The 17,447-nt window shown below is 40.2% G+C and overlaps 1 protein-coding gene across 1 annotated transcript in view; it reads right to left on the bottom strand.

Moving 5' to 3' along the window:
* Window positions 1–15,679, bottom strand: part of LOC126198659 (putative beta-carotene-binding protein) — a 106,560-nt gene extending 90,881 nt beyond the window's left edge. The window contains exon 1 of the mRNA XM_049935134.1: window positions 15,590–15,679. Coding sequence (XP_049791091.1) covers window positions 15,590–15,677 — 88 coding nt within the window. The 5' untranslated portion in view covers window positions 15,678–15,679. The remainder of the gene's footprint in view (window positions 1–15,589) is intronic.
* Between the last annotated feature and the right edge of the window lie 1,768 nt (window positions 15,680–17,447).

The following is a 17,447-nucleotide window of genomic DNA, read 5'->3' as shown; positions in this document are numbered from 1 at the left end:
ACAGCCGCACGAAGTTGCAGAAATACGTAGCTTTAAGATTCTTATTTTCAGTACCGTAGCCGAGAGCCAGAGCCAGGACTCCGACTATGTGGCAATGGTTAACGGAGATAAGAAAAATACTCTCGTGCGTGTGTGGGCCGCAATTGTAATTAATAACTAAAGATCTTTTGCTTTAAAGTGAACTGACTAGCCAAGGAAATTAATATGAAAAGTTTATTACATTGTTCAGCTTGTATGCCCATGTTTTAAGATGCAGCGAGTCTAACATTCATTAACATAACAAATAATTTGAGATTAATATTGTTAAAAAGGAGAACTTCAGGAAAGCATTTAATCGTAAAATCAAAATTAAATGAAATATCATTTTTATTAAGGCCCACCACGTAAGTCGGCAACAATCAAAAATAACAATAACAATAACAATATATTAAATTACGACGGCCGACGGACGCGAGATTGGCGCCGCAACTTTGGGGCCCGATCAAAGAAAATACGAAATTTACTAAATCTGACTCTATTGTAATGAATGTAATTATGTATGTGTCTAATTGTTGTAAAATAGTAATGCCTATATGAATTCCTTTACATGTACAACAACAAAACCACACCCTGAGGAGAGCTGGAGAAGAAAAAGTGTAGAAAAGAAAAGGGATTACGAGAAAGAAAAATAAAGGTAAGGCCTATTGTGCAAGCATCCTGTGTAGCTCTGTGCGGAATATCGAACCCATGTGCACATGAGATACCTTCGGTGTTTTGTGTATTTATGTGTTTATTTTTGGAGGGGATAATTATTCATTTTGTGTATTTATGTGTTTATTTTTGGAGGGGATAATTAATCGTGCGTGTATCAGTGTTAAAGATTCGTCAGTGGCTTAAAGTGAATTTATTATGGGTAAGATAGGACAAGCTAAAGCATCCGTACCAGACGAACAAAATTTTGTTAATATGTAAAGTTAGGGTCATTTGCAATATGTAAACGAATCCCAAGCCACCGCCTCGGATAACATAATTTCCGGAGCGGGGGGCGAGGATCTGTGGACGGTGAATGACGCTCGACAGCAGAATGGGAATAGAGTAACAACTCCACTGCCTGGGCAGGGGGGCCAATCGAGTGCTACATTAAGTGGGGCACCAGTATGCTCACCAAATGCACACCCTTTTGCTGAATTTCTGCGTAGGCTCGAAGAAAGAGATAGGGAAAGAGACGAAAAACTGGCTCAGATGCTCTATGAGCAAGAGCAACGAAGAGAACAGAAAGAAAGGGAAAAAGAAAGAATGTCAGACCAGAGGGAAAAACAAAGAGACGAAAAACTGGCTCAGATGCTCTATGAGCAAGAGCAACAAAGAGAACAGAAAGAAAGGGAAAAAGAATGTCAGAACAGAGGGAAAAACAAAGAGACGAAAAACTGGCTCAGATGCTACATGAGCAGGAGAAAAAATTAACGCAAATGCTACATGACCAAGGGAAAGAATTTACGCAAAAGCTCAGTGAGTAAGAGCAGCGCACTGAAGCGAAGCTAGACAGTATCCAAAGCAAAGCTTAGCCGGCGAGATGCAAAAATTACAGATATCGCAGGCTAGGCTTGAAGACAATGTCCAGACTTTAACCAACCGCGTGGATAATGTGGAGATAGATGCACGGAAAAGTATTGATACATATTTGGAAGTGCAAGCTCAAAAAGTCGACAAAGAATTCAATGAATGGCTAGAAGTAAAGGATCGCGAGATATCTGCAAAGATTGAAAGCGACGTAAAAACAGCTGTAGAACAAGCGACTGCGGCCGCGAGTGTAAATATTGACGCTAGCGCTGCCGCACTACGTGCCGAATTAACACAGATCAAATCCCGTGTGACAGCGGAGTTGCCAAATTGGCAACAGGAGGTCGCGCGGAGACTGTCTGTGTTGGAAAGCAATGTAAACAGTGGCGGACAGATAATGAATCCGACTCCGCGTACTGGTTACTATAATAACGCTGACGGTATCCAGGGTGCGAGTGCGCAACCACAACCTAATGCGAATTATGAGCACGAACAACATGCGATACCGTGCAGCGCACATCACGATGTAATGAGTGTCACAGAATGTAGCAATCAGATGTGCAAAGAAAGAGAACAATGTAATAAAACACAGGACATTCCAACCCTTCAATAGCGAAAAACGAAATGTCCACCCTGTGGTATTTATTAAGAGCTTCAGGAATGTGTTTCCCAGGGCATGGACGGAAAGACAAAGAATACAGTTCGTGGTCTCCTTTATTCAAGATGACGCGGCACTGTTGGCCACCGACGTGTCCGAAAAATGTCTAACGATGCAATAGTTTGAAGGTGCATTCTTGCAAAAATTCTGGTCCGATAGCGTCCAAGAAAGACTACGAAGGGAGTTGTACAGTACAGAAATGTACAATCCTAAGATGGGAACGTTACGCAAATATTTCGAAAAGTATATAAACAAAACCAGGTACTGGGACAAGCCAATGTCCGATCGTGACATAATCAGATTAATAAAAATGAAGTTGCCCAGTGAAATTAAAAAATATTTCATCAATGTGCCGGAATACGATATAGAACAATTCATGGAAATAGTGGATTCTGTTGACTTATTGATCGAAGATATGAAAACCGAAAACAAGTGGAACCATGCAGGCTGTAATCAACAAAAAGCCGATTACAATAGCAGCCACAGTTACGGTAGTAACTTAGTACCAAATGGTAACGGGAATAGGCAAGAGCACCGGCAACAGAATCGAGGCACAAACAATGGCAATGGTTATAACGGCAACGGTTATAATCGTCAGAATCGAAAGAGACATCATGATGGACGCATGACTAATGGATATAATGGTAACGGCAATCCGCAATGGCGGAATAACCGAAACCAGTGGCGTGGTCGTAACGAACCGACACCACAGTGGCAACAAAACACAGCGCAACAATGGAACGCCAACCCAGGTCCGTCACAGAACATGTCAGGAAGTTACAACCGACCACCGCAAAACCAGAGCCATACACAATATCAAAATACGCCATCGGGGAGGCAGGGCGGCCAACCCAACAGTAGCAACAACAACAACCAGAACCACAATGTGAGGTTAGTGGAAGTGACAGACAACTGTCAACCCACTAATGCTCATCCGTTAAACTAAAAACAGCCACATTACGCTCTCCGTTGTTGGTTGCAGGATGGTGTAGTGAGGGCACATCCACGGATGACAGCCATAAACTTCGTATGCTGAGATACAATGAGAGAATAAAAATAGAAAAGGAACTTGTAGACATGCCGCAGAAATGTAACCGAACCGACAAAAGTGTTGTGCAGGCTATATTGCAAGCAGATATGTACGGAGCACCAATACAGATAGTAGTCGATACCGGTGCGTCAACCAATGTCATGAGTGCAAATTTTTACAAGTACTTGAGTCAAAATAATAGAATACCAGTATTGCCAGTGAAGAATTGTCGTGTAACAGGTGCAATAGGTGCACAATCTCATATCATAAAGCACCAGGTGCAAGTCTAGTTTACGGTGGGAAATGAAGCAATGAAAAGCTCGTTCCTAGTAGTTATAGGATTAGGTGTTGCTTGCATCCTGGGGATGGAATTTTTACGCCAGAGGGTCGCAAAAATCGACCTCTTGTGCGGGGAAGTAAGCCTTATGGATGAGGGTAGACGGGTAATTTTGCCGTTGTTGAGGACACGGGAAGTGCACGGTAAATATTGCCGGAGCTTTCAGTAGAGATTCGAAGGAATACAGGTAATGAATTTATATTCTGACTTAAGTACAAGACAAGCATGTTATAAAGAGTTTATTACTGAAGACAGAGAGGAAAAAAGGAAACAGATAGCCATGAAAGTCAGGGAGTCAGAACATTTGACTGAAGCACAACAAAACGAATTGACTCAGCTACTTACAGATTATGAGAATGTGTTTTCCGAAAAACCCGGTGTTATCGAGAGCTACACCTATAACATCGAAGTGGTACCTCACGATACTTTCTGTCACGCAAACTACACCATCCCGTGGTCAAAGAAGGAGGCAATTACGAAGGAAATAAGAAAAAATACAAAGACTTAAGGACGTTCGCTCAGTAGAGCAACGTTTACATATATGAGTATTAGCTTAAGTTTATAGTGTGTAAATGTTCAGATTTTAGTGTAACATTTAAAGACAATGAGGCACACAAGATTAGTGCGATTCAATTTTGTAGATGTTAAGGAATAATAGTATTTTTAAGCAATTGCATTTTGAAAGAAAAAAAATGAACGTAGGTTTAAGAATATTTTACAAATTTCATGTTTAAAAATGCTTTTAAAAAATATTTTTAAAAAAATTCAACAGCATTTAATGATGAAAGAATTTTTCATTAGTGTGTCATGAATATTTTTGAACTGTAGTAGTAATGAAACTTATGAATTCAATATTATAGAGTATATGTTGTTCCATGTATTTATGTCTATACCGATCTTGAAATATGCTCAATCATAATTTACTAAACAACATGAGTGCAGGGTGTACATCACCCAAGGTACCTCGTGTGTTGTGGACAAGGTACAAAGCAAATCAGTCAACGCGACTACCGCTAAGCACTGTTTAAAATATATTGCCATCTGCTAAGGCAGAGACTTGCACGAATTTGTAGTATAAACAAAAGTCACAAATCTAAAATTAATCTAGGAACTTTCACGCTAAGCCTAGATTATAAAATGTGCACAATAATGCGAGAGGCAAAGTTCAGTAAGTCGAGCCTGGCTCTGGAGGGCAAGTACGAAATGAGTGGGCAGACATGACATGGTGTAACAACAACAACTGTACATATAATAATTTTTTCTTCTGATTTTCGTTAAATTAGTGTAATCGATGTTCTGATTTCAATTCTTTTTCTTTTGATGCCATGATGTTAAAGGAACTGTAACCAATTTTCGATGTGAATATTAATGTTTATGTCAAATTGCAAGCAATATTATAACAAAATGGAAATGTAAGAAATGTTGAAACTGTTGTAAGATGTAAAAGTTGTATTTATGCGCCTGGTCCATACGTAGGCAATGTATTAGGATATGAGGAATCCAAAACCTTTGGTGAATACCCTGTCTGTAGGGGAGCGGTAAAAGGTGGATGGCAGGCGAGCGCGGGAAAATGCACACGGGCGCGGCACGGCATAACGGGTTCAGCAGTAGTAGTCGGAGTTGGGCTTTGATCTAAGCAACACGTTCTGGATCGAGGAGGCTCTCCTGGAAAACGTGGTTTCGTTGAGCCTCGGATGTGCCGTTTCCAACGACTATACAGCATGGCAAAATTCTATAGGCACTAAATGGAAAATTATTGCGACGCTATGAAGAAGTAAAGTGCCGATACATCAAGAGCCATAGCTGTGATTGTATGTGTGCTCTGCGCCTCGCCATCTCGCCGCCCGCCAACCGCCGCATCGATACGAACAGGTTGAATCTTTTAGTACTGTATTCGTGTGGACCAGTGTTACTTTTGTTCCTGACTGTTCAATAACAACTTAACTTTTACCAGAACTGTCCTATCATTTAATTATCCTCATCACTAACCTAGACAGGGTCCTTTCCACATGTTGTGCAATCCGAGTGTCCCGAAATGAAGATTTAAAGTTTATGTTAATAATACTTACCTGCAGACCTATCTATGTTAGAATGATGTTTAAAGAACTGTGTTGTTAATGAATAAATATGCAAATAATATAGGTCTGATAAAGTTGGAAGATAATTTTGAAATTGGTTTAGTAATGAAGTTTAGTCAATTTGAGACAAAAATAATGGTAGTTAAATAAGCAAGAAATAAGCCAAAAAGAGTAGTAACTCATATATTGGAAATCTTGAGTGCTTAACGATTTAGATAAACTAAAATTTCAGCACAGTGATCATAACAGTTTCAGCCCCCCCCCTTTTTCTTTTCTATTCATTCAAATTCTGAAGTGTACTGAACTAATTTGACCAGCAAAGTTAAAGTCAATATAAAACCAAAATTTATTAGTGTTTTACCTTTTTCAAAATTGACATTGTATGTGTGTTTCGAAAGTGCTATTTCTAGGGTAACCTATGCCCGATTTTAATCAGATCAATAGACAGTACGAAGTTTGTAGTAAACATTATAGTGTATTGTTGTGTATTTATGGCTTGTTCACATTAGTACAGAAAGTGAAATCATTAGTTCAGTAGATTTTCGGGTTCTAAAATTTACCATATTATGCAGTGTCATTACGTGTTGTTTTGTATGAACGTACATCAACTTGTACTGGGAAGAAACTCAGTTAATGCCTAATTAGGCTGGCGACCGTATTATTAATAATTTGGTAGCATCTGCGGTGTCGTTTCTTGTCCGTCCTAACGTGTAGTTGCACTTCAGACTTGCTTGACGTATCATTGTTGTTACTGAGTGGGTGAAAGTCTGATTTTGCCTCCATTCAGGTACACGCGGTTAACATATATACCAAAATTCTTTCTTATAAGGTGAAGCCCGGCAACTTACCATAGTACAGGCTTTAATAAGTATCGTGCGCAGTAGCGTAGTGTTACAATGGGGACTCACCGCAGATGAGACGGAAATACAATTGTATAGCCAAAAAATCTAAAGGCAAGTACGACTCTAAGAGGAAAATGAAAAGAGATAATGAGTGCGAGGGACTGGTAAAATCCAGCACTAGCCAAAATCCAGTTCAGACTGAATGAAATACATTAGTGTTTGTGAACTAATCGAAACAGTTACTTTAAGCAGTGTGAAAAACTGTGAAGGTGAAACTGTGATACGGACAGTGAAGTGCTAGTATTGAACGTTCAACAGCGGTAAGGACGCCAAACGCCAATATTACGCACGAAAAACTGTGAATTTGCTTATAAATGTGAACTGTTAACGTGAAGTGAACCCACAGTAAATATTTTTGGGACAGACTGTAGTTTCAGCGAGCACAATAATGCGAGATTGGAATGCGATGCGTGGACTGTTGCAAAACAGCGACCGCAGAAACGGCGAATGTTTGTGCTAAGCTCGTACTGGGACACTCACCAGTGCCTGCGAGTGCGGCGAAAACATAAATAATTTTATCAAGACAAAAACTGACGTGTAATGGAAACAGTGGCGCATCAAAACTTCATTCACGGGAGAAGATCCATGTCATGTATTCTGCAAGACAGTGCTAGCTTGACACTCGGAAACTGGCGAAAACTTAACAACAACTGCCGCACTGCCGGCCGCGGTGGTCTAGCGGTTCTAGGCGCGCAGTCCGGAACTGCGTGACTGCTACGGTCGCAGGTTCGAATCCTGCCTCGGGCATGTGATGTCCTTAGGTTAGTTATGTTTAAGTAGTTCTAAGTTCTAGGGGACTGATGACCACAGATGTTAAGTCCCATAGTGCTCAGAGCCATTTGAGCCATTTGAACTGCCGCACTAATAAATGCTTCTTTCCCACTAGTGTAACCATCTGCAGCGGGAAACAAATATTACGTTGGTTGTGTGTATGTTTCATGTACTACGTCGGAGATGCGTAGCAGAGCTGACTACTGCCAACAAGCGCGGGGGGCGAATATCATCCCACTCCGCCACGCCCGGGCGAGACAGAAGCGCATCGCCAACCGTGTAGCCGATCAGCTGTTTCTGACGTTCCGCGACGGCGAGAGACACGCTGGCGTCGAGCGGGCGTTGACCTCTCCGCAGCCGCCGCGAACGCCGACCACCAAAACACACCAACCGACGCCGTCGCGAGCTAAATGTCGCGGCGTAGATCATCAACGACACCGCAATCAATTGTTATAATGAACTCATTTCTTTCCATAGTGCAACAAAAAAATATTTGTAATGTATGCACTTCCTGTACTCCAATGACATCCCAGAAACAATTATGTGAAAGTGACCAAAGCAGTTAGTCTGTCGCTCCGCCGAGGTTTTCCCCAGGGTTTCCCTACGGCCGCGCCAAATGGGGAGCGAACAGTTGACACCCCTGGGACCTCAAGTTTACGGACTAACACTGCAAAAGTTGCAACCCTAAAAAGAAGCAGCCAAAATGAAACTAATTGTATTCTATGTCCTTTTGTACATGACTGTATACGTAACCAATTGTATATTATATTGTTATGTAGATAACTTCATCTGTATTACACTTTGTGTGCAACACACCTCAGTAATTACAACGGTTTAAATATACGATGTGACATATGTAGACTGTGAAAGAAAAATCTGCGTGTGGACACTGTGGACATGAAAGAGGAAATATTTATGTCAAAAAACACGAACATTTTTTATGACATAAACATTTCGGGGGGCAATATAGCGTCCCCAGTGCTATATTACGAAACGACTTAAAAAACAATATTTATAAAGAAGAGACATTCAAAAATTGAATAATATACTTTTATCATGTAGCCGTAAAACAATAATTTCTCTGTCGAGAAATGCAAAGAAATGCAATGCAAAGAAATATAACAAAGTGATCTAAAGAGACAAGATACGCTCTTTTGTTAATTTTTTAGTCGTTTTCACTTCCTCTTTTGTCTTGAGTGTGTATAGACGGACATCTTGCGAGTGCTGGCAAATGTAAGCATATTTGTATGAGTTAAGCATATATATATATATATATATATATATATATATATATATATATATATATATATTCATTTAATATTATTGTGCACTTTTAATTTGTAAGAGGTGATCCCGATTTCATGTCCGCCTTCCTTGAATTAACCTGCATTCAAGTAATTTACAGTTCAACAATCGCAGCGGTCGATGCAGCCAACGACGCCATTACGTGGCGATATTAACTCATGAAAAATTAGCGGAATCGAAATACTCGCCCGCTATTAACATAATATTAATTTTTCTCCACAGCCACATGAAGTTGCAGAAATACGTAGCTTTAAGATTCTTATTTTCAGTACCGTAGCCGAGAGCCAGAGCCAGGACTCCGACTATGTGGCAATGGTTAACGGAGGTAAGAAAAATACTCTCGCGCGTGTGTGGGCCGCAATTGTAATTAATAACTAAAGATCTTTTGCTTTAAAGTGAACTGACTAGCCAAGGAAATTAATATGAAAAGTTTATTACATTGTTCAGCTTGTATGCCCATGTTTTAAGATGCAGCGAGTCTAACATTCATTAACGTAACAAATAATTTGAGATTAATATTGTTAAAAAGGAGAACTTCAGGAAAGCATTTAATCGTAAAATCAAAATTAAATGAAATATCATTTTTATTAAGGCCCACCTCAGCATTATTGCAATGTAACAGTTATTGCAGTAAAGATGTTAAAAGAAGAACACAACAATTTTGAACATTTACAGAAAATCGTTTGAAGACTGGTTTGTGGGTGAGTGATTTGATAATCCTATTATGTTTCAGTCAAATGAAGTTTCTAGGCATTGAAGTATCATTTGTTACACAGGTCAAGCTTTGATACAAGATATTAAGATTTCTAGTTCAGTGAAATTACGTGTTTGAGACTTACTGACTTTATTTCAAGACATTTTACCCAAAAGTGAGCTGCTTAAGATCTTTCTAAAGCTAAGCGAGTTTTTTATCTCTTCTGAAGAGAATTATTATAAAGTAAACATTAAAATCAGTTTTGGAATGGAAGTTCTTAATAACGAAGCAAGGGAAATCTTTGCAACTAATGCGAAACGTATACCAGTGACAATAACAGAATCCTCACAGTGTAACAAAACAGTCAAGACACTGTCTCGTTTTTGTTATCCACAGCGATAGCAGCGCCCCAGGCGGCCATCATGCGACACTTTCGAATACGATAGCGAATGAGTACGAATACTACCGTTTCTACTGATCTGTAACACAGTTTTTACAATACGGAGTTTACGAAGTTGGTTAAAATCGACAATAACTCCAAAATGATGTATTTATCATACTTTAATTTCCTGACGATCCTGGAAGGTACGATACGGTACTTTACAGGACAGTCAATTTACGATTTTCTTGTAGCGTAAACATGTTGACTTAAGAACGTCTTTTTCCTTTCTTAACAAAAAATTACTACTGAACACTGGAAGACCTGATGTTTCTCAAGAAGACTTTGTATATCTACGCAACAAAGTGAAGTTTTGTCCGCTACACTTTCTCCCATATTAGTGAATTTGGAGTCTATAAATACCTATATGGAACGTAATATCTACATTATTTAACACACGAAATAAGTCACCACAGCTGTAGATTAAGAGAAAAGAACACCAATGTGATGATAAATAGTCAAAAGCAACAAAACAGCTTCCCAACACAGAAGAAACCACTTCCATAATTGCTTAATTTGAGCTACAAACGGCAAGAATCTTCTACACATTCACTTATGAAATAAAAGAAATTATGTTAGCAAAACTATTATTAGAAAGCTGAGTGAAGTATAAGAATGGACAAATCAATGGACTCCATAAAAAATGTGTAAGTGTCCAGGTGAGCGTCTATGATAGTAACAATGGCCAACAACAGATATATGTTTTACATACATGAAATAAATATTTATATTCTCTTGCTCACAGTGGAGTAAGCTGCGAACATACATCATATTCGAAGGTATTTCCCAATGATTAAGTTGCAGCTTATGTAATTGAATCAGCGTCATTCGTCTGATTTTAAATGTTTTTCGTGGTAATTGATGTCACTTGGTAATTTAAAACGCGTGTAGTGCACATTTATAACAACTATATCCTTAATTAAGTAGAAAATAATTAAAAAGGAACATTATCTTTTCGACACATGTGACTGTCTGCCTCTTCACTGCTTGGAGCGCTATTGTCGCTCCAGCTGTCAGCTGTCAAACGGTAACAACTTTCGCAGGGAAGAGTGTTGTGGTTGCATTTATTAGACGGTGGTGTCCTTCTGTGTTATAACACAGTCTAATAAACGCTGCTACAACAATCTCTGGTGCGAAAGTTGTTACCCTTTGACAGCTGGAGCTCCAAGTGGTGAAGAGGCAGACAGTCACATGTGTTGAAATGATAATGTTCGTTTTTTATTATTTTCTACTTAATTAACGGAATAGTTGTTATAAATGTGCACTCCATGCGTTAGTAAATTGCCAAGAGACATGAATTTCCATGAAACACTCGTATAATCAGCCGAACCACGCCGATTCAATGACGTAAGCTACAACTTATTCACGAGGAAATACTTTCGAATATGCAAATGTTCGCAGCTTATTCCGCTGGAAGCAAGAGAATATAAACATTTCATTCATGCATGTAAAACCTATATTTCTGTTGCCAGCTGTTGCTATTATCACAGGCACTCTCCACAACAGTTGAACATTTTTTATGGATTCCATTCATTCGCCCATTCTTACACTATACTCGGCTTTCTAATGCACGAATAATTTTGTAAATGTGCTTATTTTCCTTCAAAAGCGGATATGTTGATGAATCTTGCTGTTTGAGGTTAAAATTTAGCAACAGTTGTGGAGCGCGTTTCCTCTAACTTGGGAAGCAGTTTTGTTATGTTGCTTTTGACAACTTATTATCATGTCTGTGTTGTTTTTCTCTTAAGCTACAACTGTGATGGCTTGTTTCGTACCTGAAATAATATAGATATTACATTCCATATAGGTTTCAAAATAGTTCAAATGGCTCTGAGCACTATGGGACTCAACTGCTGAGGTCATTAGTCCCCTAGAACTTAGAACTAGTTAAACCTAACTAACCTAAGGACATCACACACATCCATGCCCGAGGCAGGATTCGAACCTGCGACCGTAGCGGTCTCGCGGTTCCAGACTGCAGCGCCAGAACCGCGCGGCCACTTCGGCCGGCTCCATATAGGTTTCCTACTCTCCAAATTCACTAATATGGGTAAACGAAACTTCACTTTCTTGGGTAGATACACGTCTTTTTGCAAAACATCAGGTCTTCAAGTATTTGCTTGTAATTTTTTATTATGAAAGGAAAACGACTTTATTCGGTAAACATCTGTACGTTACAAGAAAATCGTAAACTGAATGTCCCGTAATGTACTATTTCGTACGTTACCGGACCCTTTGAAGCTAAAGAGTGACAAATGTATCATTTGGTAACTATCGATTTTACGGCGTTTCGTAGACTCCCCATTGTAAAACCTATGTTACAAATCAATAGAAACGTTAGAATTCGCACGCATTCGCTACCGTCTTCGGAAGTGTTGCTTGCTGGCCGCCTGGGGCCAAAACGCTTCCAGTGACGTAAAAACTGGAATCTGACCGTTGAACAGACTTCTTGGTGACGACAAATCAATTCAAAATCAGAAGCTAGATATGAGTATGAAGAAATGAATGGACCGGCAATTCAAGAACTCCCAGCGACTTCAAGGTAAACTAATCGAAAAGATACACTCCTGAATCGGATACCCACAAAATAAAAAAGTAGGAGGAAAGTTTCATTAGGCTCACACGACACCTCTTCCATCCCAACCCTACAAAAAAGAATTAGTAGTAGATTAACTTCATTTGCTGTTTAGGGAAAAGAGGCTTCATAAAAAATCATAGAAGAACAGAAATAAGTCGAAAGAAACTATAATTGGTAGAATCAAGTGAGGCAATAGATCTTCAAGCTGTTCTACAACATGTACGCCATTGACCAGGAGGAATGATGAAGTGCCTCAGATGTTGTGTACGGTTCTACACCCAATATGTGGAAGTAAGTGTGAAAAAAAAGTATTTTATTTGTAGTGGTACAATTTACAATAAGAACACCTGTTTGTAAATAGAACCACGTTGCATCTCTACACCTGCTGTGTTATATGTTTAAAGTTGTAGTAAATTTAGTCACTGACTTTCGGCATATGTGTCTGAGAGAATGAGCTGCACATTATAAGTGCTCCAGTAACCATAAAAATGCTGGAAATTGTACAGTTTATGAGAGGTTAGCCTATTTCAAGCGTAATCTTCATTTTCAGTCGTTATAGAATCTTGAAACATCGACCAATATTTAATAATTCATTGACATTTTAATTTTTGTCGGCCGGAGTGGCCCTGCGGTTCTAGGCTCTACAGTCTAGAACCGAGTGACCGCTATGGTCGCAGGTTCGAATCCTGCCTCGGGCATTTCCACGAACACATAAGGCTAACAACAGACAAAGCAGAAAAAATACTCCACAAACTGGTGAGGCTAAATTCAAAACAGTACAGACTACCTCTACCAGTCATACGTACATACCACTGTGCGCTCTTCGAATCAGTACTCAGCTTTGCAGTTAGCACGTGGGCACATAGACTGAACGTGGTCACCACCAAAGCATCAGTCAGACGAGGGCAGAGAAGTATCCTACTTAGGCTATCTGGAGCCTTCGGTACCACCTCAGCGGATGCACTGTGTGTGGTGCTCGGAATATGCCCCATAGATATCACGATCAAATACAGAGCTGCAAGGTACTGGTTAAAGGTGGGGACACTAGATAAGGTACACACAATAACCGGTGTGCCCTTAGAGACGATATGTCACCTTAAAAGTTGGCGTTTGGATACATGGCAAGATGAGTGGGATGTAAGTGATAAGGGACGTAGACTGCACGACTTCCTCCCTGACATAAGGGAGCGGTTGAGAATGAGACATATCGATCCCAGCCGCGGTATGGTACATTTCTTAACCGGGCACAGACCTTATCAAATGGTTCAAATGGCTCTGAGCACTATGGGACTTAACATCTATGGTCATCAGTCCCCTAGAACTTAGAACTACTTAAACCTAACTAACCTAAGGACATCACACAACACCCAGCTATCACGAGGCAGAGAAAATCCCTGACCCCGCCGGGAATCGAACCCGGGAACCCGGGCGTGGGAAGCGAGAACGCTACCGCACGACCACGAGATGCGGGCACAGACCTTATCCCACGCACTTAAACCGCGTGATTCTGAGGCAGACACCTACATGCACATGCGGGGAAGAAGGCTCCCCAGAACACACTGTCTTTTTCTGCGGGCAATACGTGAACAATAGATATACACTACACTTAGATTACACAGATACAGACATAGATATATACAGAGTAATAAGAGACGAAGAACAATGGGCACAATTAAACGCACTGACAAACAGTTCAATGTTCAAATTGTTCAAATGTGTGTGAAATCTTATGGGACTTAACTGCTAAGGTCATCAGTCCCTAAGTTTACACACTACTTAACCTAAATTATCCTAAGGACAAACACACACACCCATGCCCGAGGGAGGACTCGAACCTCCGCCGGGACCAGCCTCACAGTCCTTGACTGCAGCGCCTAGACCGCTCGGCTAATCCCGCGCGGCTGACAAACAGTATTTCAAAAACAACACATGAAGAGTATATGCGGACACGACATCACAGACATCCCTATGTGCAGCGTAACAGAAATCTCCAGAGGATGGACAGCGATATGCACAGTGACAACGAAAATAGTGACAATGAGGAGGAACAGGAGGACGAAGCTGAGATGTGACAGTAAATAAGCAAATTGCTGGCAATCTAGCCAAGAAAACACCAAATGCTGTACATGGATGGGCACCTAAAGTAGTTAACACATAGGATTAGTAACAAATAGGATAAGCAACATTATTTCTCTACTAATAACCATTTGTGTGTATGTGTGTGACTGGCGGTCAACGGCTCGAAGAAACCATTCCGAGGTATTCACCGTCAGTCACACTCGGTGATGGTACTAACAAATCTCTCATCTATCCTATCTTCTTTTTATATTCTTCTTAAAAACAACAAAATTTTATTTATATTTCAACCTTAAATTATTATTATTTTAAAAAGTATCATTCTTTGTAAATGTTGTAGATAAAACAAAGGAAAGAAAACTGTAAAAAGATGAAAAACAAAAATTGTAAGATGTACGACCTGTTTTAAACAACAGGTGACAGGTCTATAATTTGGCAATAAATAAATAAAATAAATAAATAAAAAAATGTGTGTGATGTCCTTAGGTTAGTTAGGTTTAATTAGTTCTAGGCGACTGATGACCTCAGAAGTTAAGTCCCATAGTGCTCAGAGCCATTTAATTTTTATTTCAACAATTTTGATTCGCACTATAAACCGCTTTTACAAATGGCTCTGAGCACTATGGGACTCAACTGCTGTGGTCATAAGTCCCCCGCTTTTACACTTCAATAGTAAATACACTAGTATCACATTGTTACTTGAAAACTAAGGTGTACACTTACAATTAATATCTGTAGCATAGTTTTTAAGGGTTCCCCAGGTAGGTAAAAATAATTCTGATGTCCTATCGTGTTACGATTTTCACTTTGCACAACATTTTTTCAGCTGCCGTTGTCACATTTTCTGAGTGCATTTTTATAATGACGAGTTGATAAAACGGTGAAAATAAAGCCCTAGTTCAGTTCAAAAACTGCAGTGAAGTGGGACTGCAACAACTTCAGTACAGCAAAATTAAAGACACTAGTAGTGTCTTGTGTACAGAAACTGGGGAGGACTGCTGACAGGCCTTCTAACTGTAGAATACAGAATCAGATGAAAGGTTCGGTCAATACAAAATCAACACCTGTGTTCATATATACATTTCGTGGTAAGAAAACATCTGGGATCACCACAAGCTCGTTAAGGCATGAAGCCGATACTTGCAGCATGGGGTAGTTTGCTGACAGCGTGGAGCAGCTTACCTAACTCAGCGACCGCCATCCCGGCGACGAGCAGGAAAAAGGGGACCAGTCGGTGGTGCATGTCTCGCAGAACGTGTAGTGCAAACATCAGGTACGGTCGCACTTATATGTTGCGGCGAATACGCGGCGTCGCGAGGTCATTACGCGCCCCCACTCCGGCCGCGACAAAAACTCGACGGCGGCTACAGCTGTTTGCAGGTAACTTGCAAACTTACGTAATTATAAGGAAAATGTGTAACAGTCCGCAGCTCGTGCTCGTGCGGTAGCGTTTTCGCTTCCCGCGCCCGGGTTCCCGGGTTCGATTCCCGGCGGGGTCAGGGATTTTCTCTGCCTCGTGATGACTGGGTGTTGTGTGATGCCCTTGGGTTAGTTAGGTTTAAGTAGTCCTAAGTTCTAGGGGACTGATGACCATAGCTGTTAAGTCCCATAGTGCTCAGAGCCATTTGAAGCATTTTTGAATGTGTAACATACGTTCAACATCAGTAAAACTATCTGTACGACAATATCAGTTACTGGGCCAGTTATTTACAACGTCGTCCACGCACGTTGAGGAAAAGTTTCGATTGCATTCTTCTCTGAGTAGCCATACATAGTAGTTCCCAAGGAAGGAAGATTTGGTTTAACATCGCGACTTCAATGCGAGATACCTATAACAGTTTCTACAACGAAACGTTGTCTCGAAACCTGGCAGAAAATCCAAAGAGATTCTGGTCACATGTGAAGTATGTTAGCGGCAATAAACAATCAATGCCTTCTCAGCTCGGTAGCAATGGAGATACTATCGAAGATAGTGCTGCCAAAGCAGAGTTACTAAACACAGTCTTCCGAAATGCCTTCACAAAAGAAGACGAAGTAAATATTCCAGAATTCGAATCAATAGCAGCTGCCAACATGAGTAACGTAGAAGTAAATATCCTCGGAGTAGTGAAGGAACTCAAATCACTTAATAAAAGCAAGTCTTCTGGCCCAGAATGTATACCAATTAGGTTCCTTTCGGAGTATGCTGATGCATTAGCTCCATACTTAACAATCATATACAACCGTTCGCTCAACGAAAGATACGTACCCAAAGACTGGAAAGTTGCACAGGTCACACCAATATTCAAGAAAGGTACTGTGAGTAATCCACTAAATTACAGGCCCATATCGTTAACGTCGATATGTAGCAGGATTTTAGAACATATATTGTTTTCTAACATTATGAATTACCTCGAAGAAAACTGTCTATTGACACACAGTCAACATGTGTTTAGAAAACATCGTTCCTGTGAAACACAACTAGCTCTTTATTCATGTGAAGTGTAGAGTGCTATTGAAAAGGGATTTCAGATCGATTCCGTATTTCCGGATGTCCAGAAGGCTGTACCACACAAGCCGCTTGTAGTGAAATTGCGTGCTTGTGGAATATCTTCTCAGTTTTGTAACTGGATTTGTGATTTCCTGTCAGAGAGGTCACAGTTCGTAGTAACTGACGGAAAAGTCATCGAGTAAAACAGAAGTGATTTCCGCCGTTCCCAAAGGTAGTGTTGTAAGCCCTTTGCTGTTCCTTATCTATCTAAACGATTTCGGAGACAATCTGAGCAGTCGTCTTCGGTTGTTTGCAGATGACGCTGTCGTTTATCGACTAATAAAGTCATCAGAAGATCAAAACAAACTGCAAAAGGATTTAGAAAAAATATCTGAATAGTGCGAAAGGTGGCAGTTGACCCTGAATAACGAAAAGTGTGAGACCATCCACATGAGTGCTAAAAGGAACTCGTTAAACTTCGGTTACACGATAAATCAGTCTAATCTAAAAGCCGTAAATTCAACTAAATACCTAGGTATTACAGTTACGAACAACCTAAATTGGAAGGAA

The sequence above is a fragment of the Schistocerca nitens genome, chromosome 8 (assembly GCF_023898315.1).
Source record: "Schistocerca nitens isolate TAMUIC-IGC-003100 chromosome 8, iqSchNite1.1, whole genome shotgun sequence".
Classification (NCBI taxonomy): domain Eukaryota; kingdom Metazoa; phylum Arthropoda; class Insecta; order Orthoptera; family Acrididae; genus Schistocerca; species Schistocerca nitens.
This window is presented reverse-complemented; position numbering and strand designations above follow the sequence as displayed.